Source organism: Eublepharis macularius, chromosome 2 (genome assembly GCF_028583425.1).
Source record: "Eublepharis macularius isolate TG4126 chromosome 2, MPM_Emac_v1.0, whole genome shotgun sequence".
NCBI lineage: Eukaryota > Metazoa > Chordata > Lepidosauria > Squamata > Eublepharidae > Eublepharis > Eublepharis macularius.
The window spans coordinates 5,713,868-5,739,799 of record NC_072791.1 but is presented as its reverse complement, the minus strand read 5'-3'; the positions used below and the strand labels follow the sequence as shown (position 1 = coordinate 5,739,799).

At 44.5% G+C, this 25,932-nt stretch overlaps 1 protein-coding gene across 1 annotated transcript in view; it reads right to left on the bottom strand.

Annotated features, from left to right (window-relative positions):
* The window catches only part of PYGL (glycogen phosphorylase L), a 65,441-nt gene that overhangs the window by 22,278 nt on the left and 17,231 nt on the right, over positions 1-25,932 (bottom strand). Inside the window, exons 4-11 of the mRNA XM_054970028.1 lie at positions 25,085-25,163; positions 23,593-23,696; positions 18,866-18,997; positions 18,624-18,735; positions 17,656-17,738; positions 6,745-6,888; positions 5,074-5,166; positions 1,038-1,184 (exon numbers count right to left, since the gene is read on the bottom strand). Coding sequence (XP_054826003.1) covers positions 1,038-1,184; positions 5,074-5,166; positions 6,745-6,888; positions 17,656-17,738; positions 18,624-18,735; positions 18,866-18,997; positions 23,593-23,696; positions 25,085-25,163 — 894 coding nt within the window. The remainder of the gene's footprint in view (positions 1-1,037; positions 1,185-5,073; positions 5,167-6,744; positions 6,889-17,655; positions 17,739-18,623; positions 18,736-18,865; positions 18,998-23,592; positions 23,697-25,084; positions 25,164-25,932) is intronic.

Below are 25,932 nucleotides of genomic sequence, written 5' to 3'. Positions count from 1 at the left end.
ATGCTGGAACAATTAAATCTTGGGGCTGAGCAGATACTTCCTTGTTAAGGTTTTTTGGGGGATCCCTCTTCTCAAGTCTACATGTGAGCATTCATTCAAGCAAGACATGCACAGAAGGCAAATTTTTCTTTCTGCTTCATTGCTGAGATTTAGTTGTGGGTCAGTGTAAACCAGGGCTTTTTTTCTGGGAAAAGAGGTGGTGGAACTCAGGACCGCACAATGACGTCACTTTGGGTCAGCTGGAACAAGGGGGGAGTTTTTTAAAGCTTAAATTGCCCTCAACAAAAATGGTCACATGGCCGGTGGCCCCGCCCCCTGATCTCCAGTGGCATGGAGGGCAGTCTAAACTCCCCTCTGTCTGGAGATCAGGGGGCGGGGCCACCGGCCATGTGACCATTTTCGAGAGGTGCCGGAACTCCATTGCACCACGTTCCAGCTGAAAAAAAGCCCTGGCGTAAACTCATAACACATGAGAGAGTTTCCAGCAACCGTAAACATTTTTTTTGTTTTCATTTCATAACTAAGATTTCAGCCTTCGAAGCATTATATTTCCCAGAAATGTTTTGAACTCATAACAGAAGTATGGCTCCAGCATTTGAGGTGTTTTAATTATAGCGAGACCTGACTGACCTGTCACTCAAGCTTGTATGGCATCGTGTATTCTGGGAAATGTAATTCTGAAGAGATGTTTGTACTAATCTTCTTGATCTTTTATTTTGTAAACAATTAGTGCTAAGATATCTAAGATTTTCTGATGTTACTGTTCTTTATGCATCTCAGCTTTATTGGGAAACTAGCAACAAAGCCCATTGTGGGCTTTGAAATAAAGAATATTGAATAAAGGAAGGAGAAAAGTGCCGCGGATAGAGAAATCAATGCTACAAAAAGTAGCTAAAAACTAGCTTTTTGTAGCTAAAAAGTAGCTACAAAAAGTATTCAAGTAGGAGTCCTTCAGGAAATCCTTTCTACTGCACCACAATCACGATCGTTCGGCTTGCCAATTAACACCAGCGCCCATCCAGGGAAGTCTAACTTACATCCAGGTGCCGCTGGTTTATCTCGTAGATGATCTGCAAGTGTCTTGGGAGCAGCTTCTCCACCAGGTCGACTGGCCAGCGCTCAAGAGCTTCGGGGAGAACGGTGTGGTTTGTGTACGCGAAGGTCCGCGTGGTGATGTCCCAGGCCTGGCATTGAAGGAACACGGGGTTAGTAGAGCAAGCTGAGAAACTGGCAGAGAAAGAGGAGCCTGCATTGTGCAGTTGCTTTCTCTCAGCCTAGCTGACTTTGAGAGGATAAAATGGAGAGGAGAACCATGAAGGAAGTGTGAGATTAAAGTAGGATAGGCTCCAGTCAAATGGATATGCGGAAGAGCCACCACAAAGAAGGCCCCGCCCTTGACACTCACTCCCTGGAATCTGGGGACAGATACCAACAGCTAAGTCTTAAAATAAGTTTTGTGTGGTGGTTAAGAGCAGCAGGACTGTAATCTGGAGAGCCAGGTTTGATTCCTCGCTCCTCCACTTGAAGCCAGCTGGGTGACTTTGGGGCAGTCACAGCTCTTTCAGAGCTCTCTCATTCCCACCCACCCCACAGGGTGATTGTCGTGAGAATAATACTTTGTAAACCGCTCTAGGCGTGGCATTAAGTTGTCCTAAAGGGTGGTATATAAATCGAATGTTGTTGTTGTTAAAAACCTGAACATTTGTCAGCAACAAATCTCTGAAAGGTTTGCCTGCTGCTTCTCGTCTTCCCTATCATATGCAGTCGCAGGGGAGCACAGACTATGGAGATAATTTTGTTTCATATACAACTTCTTGCTGATTTGGCCCGTGACTCATATGTACCCCCCTAGAACATGCTCCAGAACTCCCAGTGTTGCCTCAAGATGCACAACTTGATACACAACCACAACTGTGCTTATATACCACTCTTCTAGACAGATTAGTGCCCCACTCAGAGGAGCGAACAAAGCGAATGTTATTATTATCCCCACAATACAGCTGGAGAGCTGGAGCTGAAAGGAGAGCCTTACCCAAGGCAGGAGTGGGAGTCGAACCAGCAGAGTGCTGATTTGCAACCTAACCCCTTAACCACTAAAAGAGTTCCCTGAAAGCAGACAGATTGAAAGCCACGGGGGCCAGGCTCTAACTAAAGAGCACAGGTCTCTCCAGTTTCCCATTCACCTCAGACACACACTTCCTTCTACCAGCACCTGGGGCTCGTTCATTCTCAATATCTTAAAAGGAGAATAACCCACCAATTTATACCAAAATAATCACATAAACAGCATGGATTTTTGACTTCATGCAGCCTCCACTTCCATGGCCTGGCTTGGTTTCTAACAGATTGGCCATCACCGGGGCTGCCCCCACTTCAGACTGTTGATCCACAAAGCCCAGGGGGCAGCCTACCAGGACCCACAGTGGCTTTTCTAGGCTCAAGCAAAGGTCCTTCCCTGGACACAAGCCAGAGATGCCCAGGGCTGGACCTGGCAAGAGCACGTGCTCCGTTATGGAGCTCTTCCAGCCACACCTGCAACTGCCCAGCCATGACTTCTGGGAGGTTATGTAATAATGCACTAGGATGCTTGGGTTCCAGTAGACCCTCATGAACTTCCTGGCTAAGGTTGGCCACAATGGCCAAATTTTATCCAGCTTGACATTAACAGCTTGCATTTTTAAAATGGGTGCAAAACTCCATGAAGGGACACCAGCATTGGCAGTGCTAGCGCTGGAAGCATGAAACTGCCTTTTCTTTGTGTAATCCCATCGGCTGAAAGCAAGCGGCTTGTCCCATCCAGCCCTCTGACCAGGCTCTCTGAGGAAACATCTGTGTATTTTTTCCAGCCCATCTTTTCCAGCCGAGATTCTCAACTCAAGCTCTCTTCCCTGGGAAGAGCTCTCAGCTCTGCTGCAAGATGCCAAGGACTTGCAGAGCATTAACGGATCTAGGGCTTGGAAGCGTGGAGGCCTCCGTTAGCTACTAACGGAGCAGGGCTTCAGACGACCTTCCCAAGCGTCACAGGGACGGAGAGCCACGTGTGAACTTCCGAACGGGAATTCGTTTTCATCTCAAACTATTTCCATTACCTAGCCAGCAGGGGGAGCCCTTATGCAACTCCTTGCAGTGCGATGATTGTTGTGGGTTTTCCGGGCTGTATTGCCGTGGTAAAGCCCGGAAAACCCACAACAACCATCGTTCTCCGGCCGTGAAAGCCTTCGACAATACATCCTTGCAGTGCGTTTGGTGCTCTTCAAATGTGCCTGACCCGGGCGCTGCTCAAATCTAAATAACAGCAAATCTACACATTATTTCTTTTACGAGTTCTGCACGGAGACATCCTGTGCTCTGCACAGACATGAATCACCCTCAGGGATTGACTTCTGTAAAGAAAACCAGCATGCAAATGTGCTCAGAAAGCTGCCCCTGGGGGTGGGAAAGCTCCTGCGTTTCTCAAGCTTTCCCCTTCCCCGTGCAAAAATAGTGCAACGAAGGAGTGTTTCCCCCTTTCTGCTGCCACACATGCACACAATGCCTCCACGGAGGAGCAGCAGAAATGGGGAAATGTCTCCCCTCCACACTGTTTTTGCAAAGGGGAAAAAAGCTTGGGAGAATGGTAGGAGCTTTCTTTCCCCTGGCAGCAGCTTTAATAATAATAAAAATAACATTCAATCTATATACCACTCTTCAGGACAACTTAACAAGCACTTGTAGCGGTTTACAAAGTGTGTTATTATTAGTCTCATGACAATCCCCCTGTGAGGTGGGTGGGGCTGAGAGAGCTCTGAGAGAGCTGTGACTGACCCAAGGTTACCCAGCTGGTTTCAAGCGGAGAAGTGGGGAAACAAATGTGGCTCTCCAGATTAGAGTCCTGCCGCTCTTTAACCATTACACCAAATTGGTATAGTGGTTAAAGAGCTATTATCCTACTATCATCCTCACGACAATCCCCCTGTGAGGCGGGTGGGGCTGAGAGAGCTTTGAAAGAGCTGTGACTGCCCCAAGGTCACTCAGCTGACTTCAAGTGGAGGAGGGGGGAATCAAACCCAACTCTCCAGATTAGAGTCCCGTCGCTCTTTAACTACTACACCAAACTGGTGTACTGGTTAAAGAGCTATTATCTTGCTACTAGTAGCAAAGTAACAAAGCCCATTGTGAGAAAAAATACAATGAGATCTAGAAAGGAGAGGGCAAGCAAGAGGGCATTGCCTCCGGCTCTGCGCCTGACCATGACCAGGTGAGGGGGGGGGGAGGCGTTGCCTCTTGCCCCACTCCTGATCCCAGCTGGGTGAAGGCAGGGGGTGGGCATTGCCACCCACTCCACACCTGATCCCGGCCTGGGCTTCCCGCCACAGCACACTCTATGGAGGGACAGGCTGCCTCGTCTGGGCTTCCTTCCACAGCAGCACCCTCTGGAGGTGCACCAGGGTAGGAAGTGAGTCGTCTAGAACATGGTTTGCCTTTTATATAGTAGGATAATCCTCACGACAATCACCATCTGAGGTGGGTGGGGCTGAGAGAGCTCTGAGAGAGCTGTGACTGACCCAAGGTCACCCAGCTGACTTCAAGCGGAGGAGTGGGGAATCAAACCCAGCTCTGCAGACTGGAGTCCTGCTGCTCTTAACCACTGCAGCAAGCTGTCTCTCTCTTTCTGAGTCCATTTGAATGGTGGGGTTGGCTCCATGCAGAACTTGTCAAAGAAATAACGTGTAGAGTGACTGTGAGCGGCCAGCAAAGCAAAAGGCATTCAGCTGTGGGAAAGGCACTAAGGTGCCATCAAGACGAGCTACGTGGCACACAGGCCCAGGCAGGAGCCCGAATTAGACGCTATACCAGCACAAAGTCCCACAGGTGAATTCTCTGGTCTCACCAACATCACCTCAAAAAACAAAGCCTCCGTTGCATATCAAGAAGAGGAACAAAAAAGCAAAGGATGGAAAAAACTGGAGTGGGGAAACCGGCAGCAGTGAGAAGCAAAAGTGTCGAAAGGCAGAGGAGGGCTGGCGCTAGATTCTGTATCGGCCACCCCCCCCCCACACACACAAGCAGAGCCTTCCCCGAAAGTGTGCCAACCCTGTGCCATGGAAGCCTCTCGATATCCAATAATATCCTCATCAGTTCCGGAATAGCAAGGGAAGGGTGAGTGTCGTTCAGCTGGATTGCGACCTGCAGGAAAAAAGACAAGAAAAGAACTTGTGCAAAGAGGAGAAAGACCCCAGGGGCAAAATCCAGAACCTTTGGGACTGATTTTGAAGCCAGAGAGGTCTGCAAGGAGGCACAGCCCATGGGGCTAGGAACTCCCCCTATCCCATATAGATGATATTTCCTTGGCTAAGACTGGGGGAGGTAAGGAAAATAGAGTCCCCTCTACAAAATTAACCAATCAACCAAAAATTATTCAATTTCAAAGTGCTTGCAATGCATAAATCACATCTGGTTTATATAAATTCATAAATATATGATCCAACCACTTTTATCTGCAAGTGTATACAGTCAATGAACAGTCAACAAAGTGCAGAAAGCGCAAAATAGACGGCAGGTAGTGTTGTGTCCTTCAGCCGGCGTCTGCTCCCAGACGTCCTTGCCCTACGGTCAATTGGCCGTTTCCGTTTCACACATGCTATCTTCACACTGCTTCCCCGGGGCACACAATTTACTAAACGCAGAAGAACATACTTACATGTAACCCAATTCTCACAAAAGAGAGAATGGGAGCAGACGCTGGCTGAAGGTCACAACACCACCTGCCATCTTATTTTGTTCTGCACTTTATTGACTGTTCAGTGACGGTAAACACTTGCAGATAGAAGTGGTGGGTTACTGTATCTGTCAGAGGCCGTATGAATGTTGCATACTTATTTATGAATCATATATTTATGAATTTATATAAACCAATGTGATTTATGCATTGCAAGCACTTTGAAATTGAATAATTTTTGGTTGATTGGTTAATTTTGTAGAGGGGACTCTATTTTCCTTAGCTGACTGTCCATCCCCTAGATTTGGTCTTTTCGCTTTGTCAAGACTGGGGGAGGGCCAATCCTCCAATTCTCTTCCTCTTCTTCTCATATTTACTTTCTGCTGGTGGTGTCATTGTTATTACAGTGACGTAGTTTCAAGCAGCCGTAACCTGGATAGCCTAGATGAGCCTGATCTCAACGTATCTCAGAAGCTAAGCAGGGTCGACCTTGGTTTGTAATTGGACGGGAGACCTCCGAAGAAGACCAGGGTTGCAGAGACCAGCAATGGCAAATCCCCTCTGTTAGTTGCCATAGGTCAGCTATGACTTGAGGGCACTCGCCACCACTTGTTTCAAGCAAACGCACGAAGGCAAATAAAAGCCAAGCCCAGGCACCCAATAAGCTGCAGCGATTGCCCAAACTTCTTGGAAGTCAGCTCTTCTCTCTCCCCAACCCACTCAATCCCACTTCTGCCACCACACACACACCCATCCTCCCCTCCCCTTTAGCTCACCTCAAAACCAGCTGGAGTAGTGCTGTGGGGTAGGAGTGAAGGATGGAGAGACTCAAGAGGGGAAAGAATACAAGGAAAAGGTGAAGAAGAGAAAGCGTAGAAAGAAGGGAGGGGGTGTGGCCAGGGTAAAGTACGGCAAAGAGAAGGGAAGATGAAACGGAATCAAGAAGGACCTTCAGAGAGATCAGGAATCAGGTGCCAGGAAATGTATCAGTAGGTGGGGATTCTGGCCCTAGCTTGAAACACACACCCCGCCCTGCAAGAGCTTACCTGGTCTGGAAAACAATCAAAAGCAGTCCGGACACTTTCAGTGCTCCCAAATTTGGAGGCTTTGAACCGCCGGATGATGTCCTGCAGCGTCGCAGCGACCACGAAGTATTCCTGCTTCAGGCGCAGCTCTTTCCCCTCGAAAAACTACAAGGTGGAGGAAGCAGAATGGCCCATTGGGAGACCGGAACCGAGACTGAGGAGGAGACCACAGTGAAGGGAGACAAGAGTCCACAAGAGGAGTGGCAGACAAGTGGCTTACGGGCCCGATTCAGCACGTTTGTCATTTGATCCACAATTCAACACGGCCCTCGTTCTGGAGGCTGAAGCACCTTTCAGGGAAAGGAGCCTCCTACAGACACACGGGCTGCGCACGTGCCCTGCAATTCCCCACTCCCCTCAGCAACTAGCAGTAGCAGCCCGCAAAGACTGTGAGGATCAGTTCGGGCCCCAACTGCGCCGCTGCGACCTGCACTGACCTCCTGGCCAGCCTTGCCACCCACAGTGGACTAGCCACAAATACAGCTCACTTCTACAGGCCTTTAGCTTGCAAGAGGCAACTCTCGGTAGTTTTAAAAGGGGGGGTCAGGCAAACCTGGGCAAGACGGCTCAAGCAGCAGCTACGCGGCGTATCCAAACTGAACACGTTATGGCATCTCCACAACAATAGCCTTTCCACTCTCTGCTAACAAACCTCCCAGGAACTGGAAACAGCAGGGAAGGGGGAGAACAGGACGCTGGTCTCGGGGGCTGTGACCTGGCAGGGCTTTTCTTATGATCTTACAGACTTCCTTTCACCTGCCCTCTCAACCAACCAACCAAGGAGGAGCACATTGGGAAGTTGCTCCAATCTTCCCTCCAGTTCCAAATCCTCCATTTACAGATTTGGAACTGGAGGGAAGATTGGAGCAGCTTCCCAATGCACCATTTAATAATAAAGTAATAATAACTGCACTTATATACCGCTCTTCTAGACAGATGATTGCCCCACCCAGAGCAGTGAACAAGTTAGTGTTATTATTATCCCCACAATACAGCTGGGGAGCTGGGCTGAGAGGAGGCCACCTACTGAGCTCATGGCAGTCGTGGGATTTGAACCAGGAGAGTGCTAATTCACAGCCAAACAACTTAACCACTGTGCTACAGTTTAAGTAAGGCATATAGACAGCTGCGGACATGAACACAGTGGGCAGCTCCAGAAAGTCACTCTCTGCCTCATCTTCCCTTCTGTAAAGTGGGAGTGAGAGTGATCCCTTCACTGGAAACATGAAACGCAGAGCTCAAAGGGACTCCAAAGGCCATCTAGTCCAACCCTCTGCACAATGTAAGAAATTCACAGCTGCCTCCTCTCCTCGTGCCCCAGTGACCACTGCTCTATATGCTAGAAGGAAGGCAAAAAAACTCTAGGATCCTTGGCCAATCTGGCCTGGAGGACAATTCCTTCTGGAAACCAAAGTGGGATTGGCATTACGCTGGGCATGTAAGAAAGGGCCAGGAGAGCCAAACACCAGCTCATCCCTTCATGCCGCCCCTCTCCCAATCTGTGCATATTCACATTGTCATCAAATTGGCATTGCTGTCAGGTGGCCATCTGGCCTCATCTTAAAAACCTCCTAAGAAGGAGAGCCCTCCACCTCCCGAGGAAGCCTATTCCACTGAGGAACCGCTCTAACTATCAGGCGCAATTAGAAAAACTGAAAAGCACTTTACATACTAAAACTGCTTATGGAAATGACATATTTTTAAATGAACAAAAACCATTACTGTAACTTGCAAACAGCTTTGGATCTAAGGTGGGGAAACTAGAGCTGAAACGGACAGCCATTGAAATCAAACACAACCGCCATTCGGATACAGTCAAGGCAACAAGATTTCCCCACGATTCAAAGCTTAAGATTTTGAGGAGGTGAAGTTTTTAGCAAAAGCTTCGGGTCTCGCATAGATTGGCCCGCATCTGGGGCGCAAACGGTCCTTTTAAAATGTGGGAGATTTGTTGGACGCTTTTGCGTTTCAGCGCTAGTTGAAACATTGCATAGTTCCAAATACACAGTCAAGACAATGAATCTGGAAAATTATATTCAAACCAGGGCATGTTATGCAAGACTTTTTTTGCTATTGCCAAAGGCACCTCTCTCTCTCTCTCTCTCTCTCTCTCTCTCTCATCTCCTGCAATAAAAGTTAACCCATTTTATCCAACTCCTCTGTGTAATTCAGAACCCTAAACAAACTATTCCAAATTCATTGGTGGGGAGAGGGGTGGCAAAAGGGCCATTTGATTTCCTCCAGATATTACACTAGCGAAAGAACCAAAGCGACATCAGAGATGTAACACTTCTATCTGCAAAAGGAACTCTGGTGTAATTCTCACGGAGGTGGAGAACTTGGGTCAGGGCTGTACCATGTCCCACAGCAGCTTAAGACTGACACCGTGAAATGGTACCTTGGGTGCCCTTTTTTGTTGGGGAGGGGGAAGATGTTTAATGAATTAAACAATAAATTTTTCAATAAACTAATTCTAAAAATGCCATCTGTACAAAAGGTCCCCACAAACAAGACAACTAGTATGTCAGAGATGATTTAGGTTGAGAGCCCTTTCCCCTGACAAACTAGTTTTCCATAACTGGGGAAATAGCTTCAACTCCTCCTCGCATCTATACACAGCCTCTAGCATAACATGGTGTCAGAGGTGGGATGCCACTGTAACATGACAGGGGTCAGGCATAGATGATGGACTGGACCACTCAGCCCTCTACACCTGCATTCTAAGTGTTACAGCCCGGATGCAGGTTCCCTACTCCAGTGAGAATCAGACCTCAGAGATGCTAAGGCAGGCAGCTGTTTAACATTTCTGGGAAACACAATAAACATTCACACAAACAAGGGGAGGCAAGGGGAAAATGCAACGAATCTGCCACACTCATCACCAAAATTGCAAATCTACACAAGACTCTCCTCACCAGGTATGCCGGCTGCAAAAGGGGCGGGGGGGTTAAACAAAAGAGAGTCAAATGTCTGAAGCACAGGCCAGAAACGATACCCTCCCTGAATTAAAAGTATATCTTTAAAAATACATCCCACTGATATTGCAAGGGTGATCTTCCAACAGCTACATGCTGAAGACATGTTTCAAAGTGTGATCGTAATTTAACCTCCGAGCTCAGAAAACCACAAGAGCATTGCAAATGGAAAGAACAAAATCCAGGAGCCAAAGATCCCACATTTTGTTCTAGTTTCCTGGATGACAGAATTCATGACAATTTTGAGATTCGCTTAGAAATGGGAAAGGATCCTAGCGTCCCTTGGAGCCCGTCCTGCATCTCAAAAGCCAATATAATTCAGCGGAGCAAGTGGGTTGTATCCACTGTTCCAACTCTAGTTAAGATGGTGCCTTCCCCTGCCCAAAGAAACCTTCTTCCAAAGCAAGAGGTGGAGAAAGGTGTCCCCATAAACAGAACACTTAAGATATAACCCAGTATCCGCTCTGGACAGAAGCTCAAATCTCCGCCCTCTGATCTATTAGATAGGTTCGGCCTTGTCATATCCTCTCAGCATCTATTCCAACCCCTAAAATGGGGATAACAGACCTTTTGTGATCGATCAAGATGGGTAGCCGTATTAGTCTGTCTGTAGCAGTAGAAAAGAGCAAGAGTCCAGTAGTACCTACAAGACAATTTCTGGTAGCTTTCGTGAGTCACTGCTCATGTCTTCAGATGGGTAACACGGCTACCCATCTTGATCTCTCTCCATGGAAGGCACCACGTTTAGTTGTACAGAATGGAAATCCATCGACCTTAAGAAACTTGCACAGGTACAAACAGACCTTTTGGGTTACTGTGAAGCAACAATTAAGGACTTCATGCAAGTAGGAAAGAGTGCCGTATTTATATTCTCCTACAGATGTCTTTGGAGGTACATCTATTTACTCGGAGGCAGAAATCCAATACCCTTGTAGCAGCTTATTTCAGGATTTAAACATCCTACCGCAAACAGCATCTGCAGCCAACTCCAGGTAATGTTTTCCACTACGAAAGTATTTGTGTTACAAAAGGAGTATACTTGGTGAACTGCAAATGTGCGAGGGAAACCCCGCACCGCAAGCCAACTTACTATCCAAATAAACCATCGGGTGACGGTCCTCATAAAAAATCTGCACGAGTCATTCAGACAAGAAACAAACGGTTGGGAATATGTTTCTTTGTTGTTTGGCACGTTCCTGAGAAAGAAAAGTCGAAACAGGTGAAAAAATGCTAGCCTGACATCTTTTCACCTTCTCTCGTTTGGAAGGAATACACAAGGAAACAACTAATTTTGTAAGTTGGCTTGCGGTGGGGGGTTCCCTGGAACATTTGCTGTCTCTTGCTTGGTAAAACAAAATATCCTAGGGGTTATGGAAGAGACAGCTCCCTGCCCCAAAGGGCTTCCAGTTGTCAGGGTCACGGCCCCTGCCATAAGCCATAGTTTACAGGCTTTATGGTCCCTGTCATACTTTATAGATCCAGAGGAGTTAGCCGTGTTAGTCTGTAGTAGCAAAATCGAAAAGAGTCCAGTAGCACCTTTAAGACTAACCAACTTTACTGTAGCATAAGCTTTCGAGAATCACAGTTCTCTTCGTCAGATGCTGGCGAAACGTCAGGAACTACAATGCCAAGACCACAGCAATACAGCTTGGAAAACCCACAACAACCAGAGCTGTGATTCTCGAAAGCTTATGCTACAGTAAAGTTGGTTAGTCTTAATGGTGCTACTGGACTCTTTTTGATTTTGTCATATTTTAGGGTCTTATTGTTAACTGTTATGCTGGGGCTTGGTATTCATTGACATACTGTGTAAAAGATCCTGTTTCCTCTCTGCATAGCTGCCTGGGTCAGCAGGCAGAGGAGATTAGCTGCCTATGAACTTTGAGCAAGAAAAGAGCCACTGCCACAGATACATAATCTTAAAGGTCGCAATTCCTGTACATATCTACTGTTGTAAGATTCTTTCCCATATTTGCTGTACATAGAAGGGGGGATGGAGGGGGGACAGGACCGTGCTTAACTGTCTGTATAACTGTCTGTATGACTGTCTGTATGACTGTCCAGACTTTATTCCTGCCAAAACCGTGTCGGATGCTGAACTGAGAATTATCAATAAAACTTGAACTCATGCAGTCTTGGACTCTTGCAGTGAAGTTATTGAGATCCTTACATCAGTCTCTAGACACAGCGATGGAAGGCAGCAAGAGAGGCGCTCTCCCAAAAGCATGTGGAGGGTGAAGACCAGAGTGGCAAGAGGGCAGAAGGTGCCAAATGGGGGACAGCCACATCCAGATCTCCAAGCACTTTTCTTTAAGGACACAAAGAATCCACAAACGGAGGGGAAGAATGCAAAAGGATCAGGGCCATGAAGCGGGGGAAAGGGGGGAAAATTAACCTCCCTGTGTCCACCACTGACCCTGTAAGTAAAAACATGCTTCTGGGGTGGAGGAACCTAAGATAGATTCTGTATTGCAACGTGCCCCCCCCCCCCGGGTCGCTTTCTAGTTTTAACTTAGGGGGAAAATTTTATAGGAAGGATTTAATGCACCTTTCTTCCCACTACAGCCCTGATCCAATCTCCTCCTGCCCTTTGTACCTGGTTTGACGCCTTTATTTAAAAAAGGAAACGCCAGGAGATGTGACCGCAGCTCACCTTCATAATGTAATTTGGCCCAACACAGATAAGCTTCACTTCCATTACTGATGAGTATTAAGGTGTTAAGCCAAAAACGCTTCTTGGCAAAGGTAGGATTTGGGGAAGGTTAAGAAATGGGAGGGATCAAGCTGCCCAGCCAGTCCACCCATTTCCTCCCCTGGCTACTAAGGTTTTAAAAGCCACTTTGAGCAGGTTCACTGCTTTTCACTGGGCCGCAGTCCAGAGAGAAAAGCCCTTTCGCGGATCTTTTACTGGCACGCTCAAAACCTGCAAGGACAGCGCAAGAACAGATGACTGAGGTGTTGGCTGATTACCTGGGGAAGGAGGAGGAGGAAATTGTGGCTATCCTAGATGTGGCGTACCGTGTGAACTCGAGAATTGCAACCCAGAGGAAACTACCAAGGGATGTGATTGTGCAGTTTACAACTAGAAACATGAAAGAGAGGATTGTGACAAAACAATTTCAAGATCCATTGGAGATTGATGGCAAGACGATTATCATAATGAAGGAACTGCCCAGATCAGTGTTACTGGACAGGAAAAAATATAGAGTGCTAATTCAGACTTTGAAGGACATGAATATCAGGTACAGATGGGAGTTACCGGAAGGAGTGTCCTTTGAGTTTGGAGGGGCAAAAAAACGCATCAGATCTGAGCGGGAGATGGAGAGATTTATCAAGGACAATGAAAAAGACTTACCAACAAAACCATGAATATGGAGTTTAAAGTATTATCTTGGAATGTAAATGGACTAAACTCACCGAATAAGAGGAAAAATATTTTTCATTGGCTACTAAAACAAAAATGTGATATTGTTTGTTTGCAGGAGACCCATATTAGAAAACAGGATGTAAAATATTTAAAATCTGGAAAATTGGGCAAAGAATTTGTAGCGGCCTCTAACAAGAAAAAAAGAGGAGTGGTGTTGTACATAAAAGAGGAGCTGCAGCCAAAATTTGTTATGAGAGATGTGGAAGCTAGATTTGTAGCAGTGGAATGTAATTGGAATTTAAAGAGAGTGTTGGTAGTCGGACTTTATGCACCTAACGATGCAAAGGAAAGCTTCTTTGAGGATTTAAGGAAGCATTTAGACGATCTTGTATATGACCAGATAATTCTTGCTGGAGACTTCAATGGAGTGACAGATTTGGAACTAGACAAAAAGACTACAACGGCACAAAAGAAAAGAGGACTATTGCCAAAGCTTTTTTTTGAGTTGATTCAACAAGAGACTCTCGAAGACGTATGGAGGAGAGAATATCCTAAAACCAGACAGTTTACTTTTTATTCTGCAAGGCATCTTACATTATCAAGAATTGATATGATCTGGGCCTCAAAGGACTTAGCGCTATGGACTAAGGAGGTAGAAATAATGCCGATGGTAGGCTCAGATCACAATCCAATTATGTGGAAATTTGGAAAAAGGAGAAAAAGGAAAGCCTGGAGAATAAATGAGGACTTGTTACAGGAAAGTGAGAATATGGAAATATTGAGAAGAGAGACAAAGTTCTTTATACAATACAACGTGAATAAAGAAGTACCAACCAGTAAAGTTTGGGACGCGTACAAGGCGGTTGTAAGGGGCATACTAATGGACTTAAATGGCAGAGCAAGGAAAAAGAAAGAGGAGAAAAGACAAGAGATTGAGGAGAAAATAAAGGCCAAAGAAGCACAGTTAAAAAAGAGACCAGGGAAAAAGAAAATACATCAGGAAATCAAAATTCTTCAAGAACAGTTAACAGCAATGAGTAATAAAGAAGTGGAGTGGAACCTTAAAAGATTGAATCAAAAAGCTTTTGAGGGTGCTAATAAACCTGGGAAATATTTGGCATGGCAATTGAAGAAGAAAAGGGAAAAGAAAATAATAAATAAAATTTGTGAAGAAAATAAAACGTACCTGGAGCAGACTACCATTAGTAGAGCCTTTTATAAATTCTATGCTAAGCTGTATAATAAAAAAGAAGTAACCAAAGAATCAATAGCATCATATTTGGAGAAAACCAAACTTCCAGAGATCTCGGAAGCTTGGAGAAATAAGTTGAATAGTGAAGTAACTGATGAGGAAATAAGTAAGGCAATACAATCCGCAAATCTAGGAAAGGCGCCAGGGCCAGATGGACTTACGGCTAAATTTTATAAGACAATGGCCAACGAACTGGCACCATTCCTAAAAGAGGTGATGAACGGAGTTTTTAGGGATCAAAGAATTCCAGACACTTGGAGCGAAGCGAATATATCATTGATCCCAAAAGAGGGCCAAGATCTGACTAACGTGAAAAATTACAGGCCTATATCATTACTTAATAATGATTATAAAATTTTTGCGAAGATATTGGCGGAGAGACTGAAGGGGTGGCTCTCGGAAGTCATAGAGGAAGAACAAGCAGGCTTTTTGCCAGACAGACAAATAAGAGACAATTTAAGGACAGTGATCAATGCTATTGAATACTATGACAAGCGTTGTGATAAAGAGGTTGGTTTCTTCTTTGTAGACGCTGAAAAAGCGTTTGACAATTTAAACTGGGATTTTTTGTTTGCCACTATGGAAAAGCTACAACTGGGAGAAAGATTCATCAGAGCAATTAAAGAAATTTATAGAGACCAGACTGCAGCAATTGTAGTGAATGATGAACTGACCAAGAAATTGACGATTAGTAAAGGAACAAGACAAGGTTGCCCGTTATCTCCATTGTTGTTTATTTTAGTATTGGAGATTCTGATGATACAAATACGACAAGATGAGGAAATACGAGGAATAAAAATAAAGGACTATTCATACAAGGTTAGAGCATTTGCAGATGACATAATGTTAATTGTAGAAGATCCATTGGAGAACATGCCAAAAGTGATAGATAAGATCAAGGAGTTTGGTGACTTGGCAGGTTTCTTCATTAACAAAAAGAAGTCAAAGATATTATGTAAAAACATGACTAAGCAGAAACAACAATTGTTAATGGAAACAACGGACTGTGAAGTAACTAGTAAGTTGAAATATTTGGGAGTTGAGCTGACTGCAAAAAATATAGATTTGTTCAAGAATAATTATGAAAAATTATGGATTCAGATAGAGAGAGACTTGATCAAATGGAATAGACTGAATTTGTCATGGTTGGGCAGGATTGCAGCAGTTAAGATGAATGTGTTACCAAGAGTAATGTTTTTGCTACAGACAATACCAATCATCAGAGACTCTAAACAATTTGAAAAATGGCAGAGGAAAATATCAGATTTTGTTTGGGCAGGCAAGAAGCCTCGAGTGAAAGTAAAAGTTCTACAAGATGTAAAGGAAAGAGGCGGAATGCAACTGCCCAACTTGAAACTTTATCACGATGCAATCTGCCTAGTTTGGTTAAAAGAGTGGATGACATTAAAGAATAAGAAACTATTAGCCCTAGAGGGATATAAAAAATTTTTTGGATGGCACGCATACCTATGGCATGACAAAGTAAAGGTCAACTCGATGTTCCTGCATCATTTTGTAAGGAGAAGTTTATATACAATCTGGAAGAAGTACAGAATTTATCTACAAGAAGGAACCCCCTTGTGGGTGGTTCCATACGAGGTGATAGATCCGAGAGCTGTTGATAATGAACAACAATGTTTAACGTACAAAGAAATAACTAAAATTGAAGTATCTAAACTTAGAATAAAGACGCAAGAGGAACTATCACCTAATTATGATTGGTTCCAGTACAGACAGATTAGAGACTTATACAATTCGGACTCTGCAAAAGGGGGCATACGAACAGAGAACTCGGAACTAGAGCAGACCCTTCTTAAAGAAGACAAGAAAAGAATATCCAAGGTATATCAAGTACTGTTGAAATGGTACACTGAGGATGAGATAGTTAAAACACAGATGGTGAAATGGGCTATAAATTTCAACAAAGAAATAACAATGGAGGCATGGGAATACTTGTGGAAAACTACAATGAAGACAACGACATGTATTAATATTAAAGAGAACATTTTCAAAATGATCTATCGTTGGTACATGACACCAAAGAAGATTGCGCTAGGGAATTTGAACACTTCTAATAAATGCTGGAAATGTAGGAAGCATGAGGGCTCCCTCTATCATATGTGGTGGTCGTGTGAGGTAGCTAGGCAGTTCTGGGGGGAAATAATAAGAGAAATGAGTGAAATTTTACAGTTTCAAATAAATAAGAACCCAGAACTCCTGCTGCTAAACTTGGGAATGGAGGGAATTCCAGCCCATCATAGGACGTTGATATTTTATATGACTGCAGCAGCTAGACTTTTGTATGCGCAGAAATGGAAAGTACAAGAAGTGCCAACTATTGAAGACTGGATTTACAAATTGCTGTATATGGCTGAAATGGACAAGATGACAAGAAAACTGAGAGATCTGGACTCAGGGCAGTTTAACACAGACTGGGAGAAGCTGAAACAATATCTGGAGAAGAAGTGGGAGGTGGGAGGAAAACTGTGGCAGTTTGAGAACTACTGAAGTACGATAAAAGTATAAAAGAGAGGGGTGACTTTACCGGGGGAGGAAGAGAAATGTGAATTTATAAGCAGTTAGATTAATTAATTGATTGAGATATATATAGATATGTAAAGGTTAATTGATAGAATATTGATAGAGAATAATTAACGGTTTAAACATGAGGATTGAGTAATTAACAATATTTTCTTTACTTGATAAGATTTATATGCACCAAACTGAATGTATAGAAGAGTTAAAACGACTGACTATGTGATGAGTTATATAGAAATACTATAAAAAGAAGAAATGATTAATATATAGAGAACAAATCAAATTGTTTGATTTAAATGTGGGAAACTTTTATGGTCTATGATATTTAGAAATATTCAAAATTGGAAAATGGGATAAATTGTTTATCTAATGAAGTATAGTTTGGATGTATAATAAGTAAAAGAGTTAAAGATGTACTGCTTAATATAATGGAGAATATATATTTGTTTTAAACAGAGGAAGTTAATAGAAGTAAGGGAAAAGGGACAGAGGGTGGGAAAGCTGTTGGAAGTCAACAAAAGGGGGGGAAAGGGAGGGGGTTAGAAACGAAAAATTAGGGGAAAATTGAATGTAATGTAAAAATATTAATGTTCTAACCCAATAAAAATTTTTTATAAAAAAAAAAACAAAACCTGCAAGGAGATTCCGACAGCTTCCTTATTTGTTCCCAGAGGCCCACATCAGGCAACAGACATCTTGGCAGCCTCTCCCACCCCCATTTCAAAGGCTCAGGGACTTACGTTATCGTTCGGATAAAGGACGCGAGAAATGTTCTCCGCCAGGTTTCTGTCCAGCACCGCCTGAATGTAATCTCCAACATTAACTGCAGAGGGAAATTTCAAAGACACACAAGCGGGCATCAGAGTTCAACGGTTGCTGAAGCTCAAGGGATGGCACACCGAGGGCGGCACTCCCCCCCAAACATTCCCACTCACCCCTTATGCTTGAGACTGGCAACTCTGGGGTCTGCTGCTCCGTTCTCCCTGCCAGTTAACAATTGGACTAGGAGCCTCTCTACGCAAGACATCTTACACAAGACCGCTCAAATATAGAGAGATGTAACGTTAGCCAGGAACAGTAGTTTTAAAAGACAGAGCCAAAGGCTCTGTTAATTTCACCTCTCTAACAGAGCAGGCAAAGATCATTCCTCAGGGGGTTTGTTAATTTCCTCTTCGCCTGACAGAGCCTTAGGGGAGGTGAAGAGGAAATTAACAAACCCTCAAAGGAGTGATCTCTGCCTGCTCTGTGGAGAGGTGAAATTTAAACTACTCTTCCAGGCTAGCATTGCATCTCCCTACACTTGAGTGTTCTAGTATAAGATGTCTCATGCAGAGAAACTCTTGAGTCTCAAACCAACCACCCTGGAATTCTCAGATATTTGAGTTCAGGGATACAAAGAAGTCTTGCACAGGTACCCAATCACAAAGATTCTCAACATCTGGCAAAGTGACTGGGCTTTAGGAAGTCAGTTCCTCGCACAGGCAAGGGCCAGCTCCATCTCAGAAAGCCTAGAGGCGGGGAGCTCCCACAGCTTGGTCCACCAAGTCAGAGGAAGTCAACTCCGGAGTTTTAGATGCTCTTTTTCGTTTATTATTTCCCCAACAAACTTTGGGAATGGAAAGGTCATTTTTTTTTAAAAAAAAAGGTCCCCCTTTCCATACCAGACGCTTTCCTCTCCACAGGGAGGCAACTCAACGCCAACACTCACAATCGCGGAGGTTGAAATCATTGGGCGCCCGAGCAGACCACAGCCTCATGGTGTTGACCGTGTTGTTCATGTAGCCGGGAACTGGGGTGTCGTACGGCAGGGCAAGGACCACCTGTGGACACAGAAGGCCGTATCAACCTGGTATGGACAGTGTTTCAGGGTTGAATTGCAACTTGACACTCCTCCCCCCCGCTCTGATCCAAGACCAACCCTTCAACCGGGCATCCCTCCGCCTCCGATACCTGTGTATCGAGCCATCTCACACCGGTTTGGGTGTGCTCCACTCTTCCATAAAAATGAATGGGAAGCATGTATTCCGGCCGGGCTTTCTCCCAGGGGTTCCCGTGTCTCAGCCAATCATCTGCCTCCTCCACCTGCAAAGGGGAAATTGACATGTTGAGGCCTAGGAGGAGAACCTAACCATTGTGGCTTGATCTCAAATGGGGAGGAAGTGACTTCCTCTGGGGCAGCTTGCTCTACAAATCTGCTTGCTTCTTTGCCTGTGCAGATGGTGAGCTCTTGCTTTGCATTCAAAATATTATTGCTTTGCATTCAGAAGTCCCCAGGTACTTGCAATTTGTTGTTAATTTGAGTTCAATAGTTTTTGTGGGGTGAAAAGGGGGGAGGGAGGTATAAACATATCGTTACTAATAATATATAGCTTTTTAGATGGGTGGTGGGTAGGGGGTAAAATTTTCTCTGTTATTTTATAGATAGATATTCTTTTTAAGGGTTTTTGTAAGAATGTAGAAATTCCTTTTTCATAGGACTAGAGATAGTCACAAATTTATAAGCCCTACTAAATGTTGTACTGTTGCTAATTGTATTACTCAGTTATTTAATCTGGCTTCTAGTATCTTTTGAAAAACTAAGTCATTGTTATACTGCTAGTATAACTAATCTATCAAGTTTAATAGGAACTGATCACTAATATTGTACTATCACAAAATTAATAATCTGTTATTTTTACTACATTCACCATTTAATATGTTGTTTATGAAAAATTAATAAAAATAATTTTTAAAAAAAGTCCCCAGGTACAACTGCTGGGTTTCAGGTAAACAGACCTCAGGAACCAGGGACCAAAGACTTACAGCTGTTGCTCATGTCTTGGCCTAGATGGATCCGTGTGTGACTCAGAGATTTGGATACGTAAACTGTTTGGCTGGGGGACACAGTAACTTGTTCTGTAGCTGCCCTGCAAAGGAGCTCCGAAGGTGACTGGGTTTCAGTGAGACTCGATGACAACACGATAAAATCTTCTGCCTGCTCCCAATGTTTAAACTGAGCAACACAGACATCACACCTTGATGTACACAGAGCACTCCTCAATCCTTAGCTGATTCAAGCACTTGGTAGGCTCACGTATTCCTCCCATTCATACCCAAATTCTGTTCTCCTTTGCCTTACTATTATTGTGTACCGTAGAGGCAGGCACTTTAAATCTCAACTTCAAACTCTGATTTAAAGCTAGTTTGCAAACCTCAGTTAGCAGCATTAGCCTAGTAGCAGATGAAATGCTCATGTGGAGAGAAAAGGAATGGAAGGTGGCATTTGTGCCAAAGAAAAGGAAACCTGCAAGGGCCTGCGAGGTGCCCCCAGTTTCTTATAACCCGGGTGAAGAACATCTTGGAACATTACATGTGGACAAGGCCATTGTTCAGGAGTTGCTCAGGAATCCATAAAAGCAAACCTGAATGTCTGCATCATGCCTAGAAATGTAAGAATGGAAGGCAGCGCAGCCTCTGGATCCCCTCCTCCTTCCAGAGAAATTGCCACAACACAAGTGCTAGAGGAAGAAAAGGATTTTCTGTCCCTGTTTTGTCAATGCTCAGTGTGCCAACACACCTTCTCGACAGTACAATCTTATGGTTGGAGCGTTGTCCAAAAATACAGGCCTCTAGCCCTCTTATAAGCAACAATTTACATGAGTTTAAACTCGTTACGTGTAACATCTGCAACTTGCGCCTATTTCCTCTACGAAAGTGACTTGTGTGCTCAGCAGAGATATTTCTTGTTGCTTGTGTGGACAGGTGTGCACCAACATGTGTGCACTGACGTGGCGGCTGCATTTCCAGCTCAATACAGGCTAGAAGGCCCGATTCATTAAAAGCATGCAAAAACAAGCTCCCTCTCCTCTCCCCCTGCCTGACTGCTCCCTGTCGGGAAAAGAGTAGTCAGATGGGAGGTGGGGGAGTAAAATCATGAAAACTTTCACAAATGGGGAACTTAAGAAGTTTAATTTAGATGCGGTGCAAACCTGTTTCTGGACTGTTCCACAGCAAATGGGGGCTGGCATGAATGAATGATTCCCCCCCCCTCTCTCTCACACACACACACACTTTCTCTCCACTCCACCCCTGCTGCTTCATCTAAGACAGTACAGCATTTACAGGCCAGTTGAGAAGCAGATGCTGGATTTCCGGTTTCAGGGTACACTTCGGCCTTTGCACAGATGAGAAAGTACTCTGTGCAGAGTACCATTTTCACATGGTACTCTGCACCTGCCCAGAAGCACTCCCTTCAAGGGGCCGGAAGAACCTTGCTGTCTCAGTTGTTTGCAGAGAAAAACACTCCAGAGAAATACGGACCAAAGGAATATGCAGAAAAATTTCCTGGCATGCCAATCCTCCAGATAAACAGACATAAACATCAAAGTGTGACTTCAACTTGCTGCTTGTAGAATTAATCGCTAGGAAAAGGTCTTGAAGGAATCTCAGAATGAGGAATTCCCTCTGTAAAAGGTAACCCAGATAATGTGCCCTTTTGCACTGAAGTTCCCCAAATACAGCAAGAGGAAGAGATTATGCAACAAACACACACACACACACACACACACACACACACACACACACACCCTTGAAAACTAACTCTGGGGAATGCACCAGTAATCACTTCTGTCCTTATCTGTTTGCTAGATGATTTTCAGTTAATCATTGCTCCAACCCACTTGGAGAAAACCTTTGGGAAAGATCTGGCTATTTACCAACCATTCAAAGACCTTCAACTTTCTGGAAAGCTATTTCATTCAAAAGAGACTGAGAGACACAGAGATGTAACAGACTTCAGCCATCAAACAAACAGTTAAAATGCTTTCTGTAGGTAATTGCTTGGCACGGTAAAGAGCGTACTAGAAGTTATCCCAGATGCATGACTTGTTTTTTGGTTTTGCTTATACAGACTTTTTTTTTTCACGTGGCCAATTTCTTTGACTCGTGGTACAGACCCCTCTATCATGCCAGAGTGGTACAGTCCCTTCTATCATGTCAGGACTCCACCACCTCATTCTGGTGCATTCCTAGATGAAACCTAAGCCTCATTCTACAGGGCGCACATATCTTTTCACTCGCTCCCAGTGTGTGTCTGACAGATCGATTCTAAATGCCGCCTCTCCTAATACTTGGCAAACATGCAAAGAATAGAATAAACTGTATCATGCACGTCCACACAGGCTGAGCAGGGCTTACCAATATTTATGAGTCACGCCTGGCTTTGTCCATATCTAGTGCTATTTTTTCACAGGGGCCACATTGTTAAAGACATGGCGGGCGAGCACAGAAACATAGTTTCCATTTCAGACCCATCCACCCCTCTAGTGTTCCATCCTGGCCCCGACCTGGAGGAACTCTCTGTCGGAAGTTATTTGGGCCCGCCAAGATCTTGTATCTTTTCGGTGGGCCTGCAAGACAGAGATGTTCTGCCAGGCATATGGTTGAGGCCAGTACTGGGTCCACCTAATCAGCCTCCCGGCTGGTCTCCTACTAGCAGGAGGGGAGGGATATGGTCATCTGCCCCCCATGCATGAGTAGTTATAGAATACCAACTCATACCTCCACCTTTCCTCTTATATATGGTGCACAGAGAAGGGCAAAGGGCGCCCCCATCTGGGATACTGGAATTTATGTTTGTTGAGCCTGATTATAAGATGTTATATCCATAAGACATGTGATTTTAGTGTTTTTATCTTTTGTATTCTTATTTATTGCTATAACCTGCCCTGAGCCCGCTTGCGGGGAGGGCAAGCTATAAATTTAACAGTTGTTGTTGTTATTCCTGGGGATGCCAAAGTTGAAGAAAAAGAACAAGAAAAAATGATTAAATATAGAGAACTGGCAATAGAAACCACCCTATGGAAGAAGAATGCAACAGTAGTCCCCATTGTCATCAGGGAACTTGGAACCATCTCCAAAAACTTTGCAATTCATATGGAAAAACTGCAGCTTTCTGACATAACACCTACAGAACTGCAAAGGTTGGCGCTACTTGGAACAGCATACGTATTACACCGATATCTGGTTGATACTTAGATCTCCGGTGGAAACTTGTATCAGCTTAGCAAGGCCAATCAATAATAACGTGTGACCTCTGCTTATTGTTGATGGTGTTTCGGATAATTCGAATAATAGTAATAGTCACAACTCCATTGAGTGGGAACACGAGAGGGGGCCTTACGGTCAAACCAGCCTTGGAATTGCAGGGAGAACTGAAAACCACATGGGAGCAATAGCCCCGTTTGATCTAAACCAGATGACAATGTCAGGCGAAAGGCCACAGAAGAACTGCTTCTGCAGTTTGGGGGGCAAGGCAGAGCGAGAGCTCAGTGAAGAAGCCACCCGAGTTCCAAGGCTGAGCAGCGATCCAAGGTCATGCTTCATTTCACTGAAATCGACCACATTTTGTTTCCTGCTCCCAGAAATTCTCCCATATCTTTGGGGCATGCGCACACATGATTTCCTGGGTTTTCAGTCTTGGAACATTTGTGACATTTTATGTAGAAAGCATACGGAGAAGAATTGCAAGCTTGTGTGAAAAGATCAGGCACATTTCGTCACAGGCAAGCAAGTTCCAGCGCGTGCACGCCAAGAAAAATATCCTCTTTTGACCTTTACAGAACTTTGCTCTGCATCTGCAGAAGATATTTTGTGGAAAGCATTCTTCCTTTTCAAATCCACTGATGTTCTGCTCTTACCTGCCATCCATCTCTGATCTTCTGATTGAAGATTCCATACTCATAACGGATCCCATAACCATAGGCAGCGAGACCCATGGTTGCCATGGAGTCTAGGAAGCAGGCTGCGAGACAAAGAGGGCACAGGTTGGCTCAGCTGCTTGACAGGGTCTCGGACCCACCAAAACCCAACACCGTACCAGAAGCACTACAGTCTCCATTATTTTTGCAGCTTTAAACGGAGGGGAAATGGCTGGGAAGGCAATGGATTCTCTTGCTCTTCGGAGCCTCTACAACCTCAGTGAGAATTCAGCCACTTTGTCAACTAGAGATTTCCCAGGGCCTCTGTAATGATTTTAAGTGTGTGTGTTTGTGTGTGTCTTTAAATGCTTGGTGTGGTATAGATGAAGAGTGGGGTGAAAGAGAGGGATGAGTGAGTGATATGATTGGTTGATGACTTAGGGCCAAGCTACACATGACGAATGACACTTGAACGGCAAGTGTATTTCTCCCTGTTCACTTGCCCTCCACTCAATCCACTTGCCGTTCAAGTGTAGCTTGGCCCTGTGAGTGTTGACGGAGTGAATGCAGTTTTTAGTTACTGAGTGGAGAGAAAAGATTTAGTCAGGGCAAGAGAGGCAAGCTGTGTGCAGCCTGAGCATGTTTAAGCATTTCTGAGAAAAATACTGAGTCAGGGTATTAGCAGGCAAGCTGTGTGCAGCCTGAGTATTTTTAAGCAGTTCTGAGAGAAATATGGAGTCAGGAGAAAGCAGGCAAACTGTGTGTGAAGCCTGAGAGAAGATCTGTGTGACTGGGTTTAAGTAAATTAACGTTAAGAACTGAGAACTACTCTTCTGAAACCATCAAGTTTTAGAAATAATATGAAACCGATACACTTCTTATAAAAATACAATTTTATTTTGTTTTTTTTAATCCCAGAATTATTCCTATATCCCATGCTTTTCCTCAGGGCCTTATAGTACCATGAAAAAGCCTGACCCTTGGGCACGTTACTAAAAGGAGAAATTTAAGTTATTCTGGAATTTAATTCCTGGTGGCCGCAATCTACCAAGAGCAGGCAAGAACAGAAGGCTTAAAGGCAAAGAAAGGGTCATAACAAGTGGAGGCTTAGTGGTGGGATATCAAACATCCTGAGGAAGAGATTTTGGCCATTTCCACACACGTTGAATAATGCACTTTCAATGCACTTTCGTAATCCTTTAGAAGTGGATTTTTTGTTCCACACATGGAAAATCAGTTTCAAATGTTCACTAAAGAGTACTGAAAGTGGATTATCCAACGTGTGTGGAAGCAGCCAATATTTTAGGGGGGATATCAAACATCCTGAGGAGGAAGGAACATTCTGAGAGAAAAGCGTTCTGAGGGGACAGATAGCCAATCTACCAAGAAGGGGCAAGAATAAAAGGCTTAAAGACCAAATCTCCTCAAGAGAAAGAAAGGGTCGTAACAGCCTCCCTCAGGATCACGTACAAAGACCCTTCCCCTCACTTACCAGCAAGCCGTCCAAGGCCACCGTTTCCCAGGCCAGCATCTTCTTCCATGTCCTCCAGCTCTTCTATGTCCAGCCCTAACTAAGGAGCCACACACAGAGACAAAGACAATTGCTGTCAGGGGCCAGAATACAAGTGCTATGAAGACAAGAGCTCCGGCACATTAGATCCCCCAACTTCTAACATTTCCAGTTTACACGTAAGACACACTTCAGACCCACTGCACAGCGGCATGCTTGGTTTTTGGCACTGTACCTGTTTTGCAAAAGTTGCATACAACAGAAACCAGCTAAACAGCCAAACGCGGGTAGCCAAACTTTTGGGAAATTCAACCAAACTACACTTGTAGGCCAGTTACAGATCAGTGATACAGGCTGATTCCGCACACGTTGGATAATGCATTTTCAGTGCACTTTATCAATCATTTGAGGTGGATTTTTTGTTCCGCGCACAAAATAGTTCGTTCCAAACGATCTATAAAGAGGATTGGAAGTGCATTATCCAACGTGTGCGGAATCAGCCACAGACAGGTTCTTCAGGGGCGACAGGTTTTCCCCCAAGACAGGGCAATGTTATTCTTACGTACACATATGGAAAAGTGTACCAAGTAAGCCTGCTAAGAGACAGGATTGTAGCCTCTCTGTGGCATCTCTCTCTCTGGCCCTAGGAGTCTTCCTTGGCTTGTGTGAAAGGAAAGCTCCCTCGGGCCAAACAAATGCACGGCCAGTAGCAGAGCGGAGAGCCGGTAAACACACCTGCAATCAGTTACGCAACAGATCTGCAATACGGGGAATTTGCAAAAAGGGCTGAGAATGACAGAAATCCGGTCTGTGCAAGACCAAAGTGACTA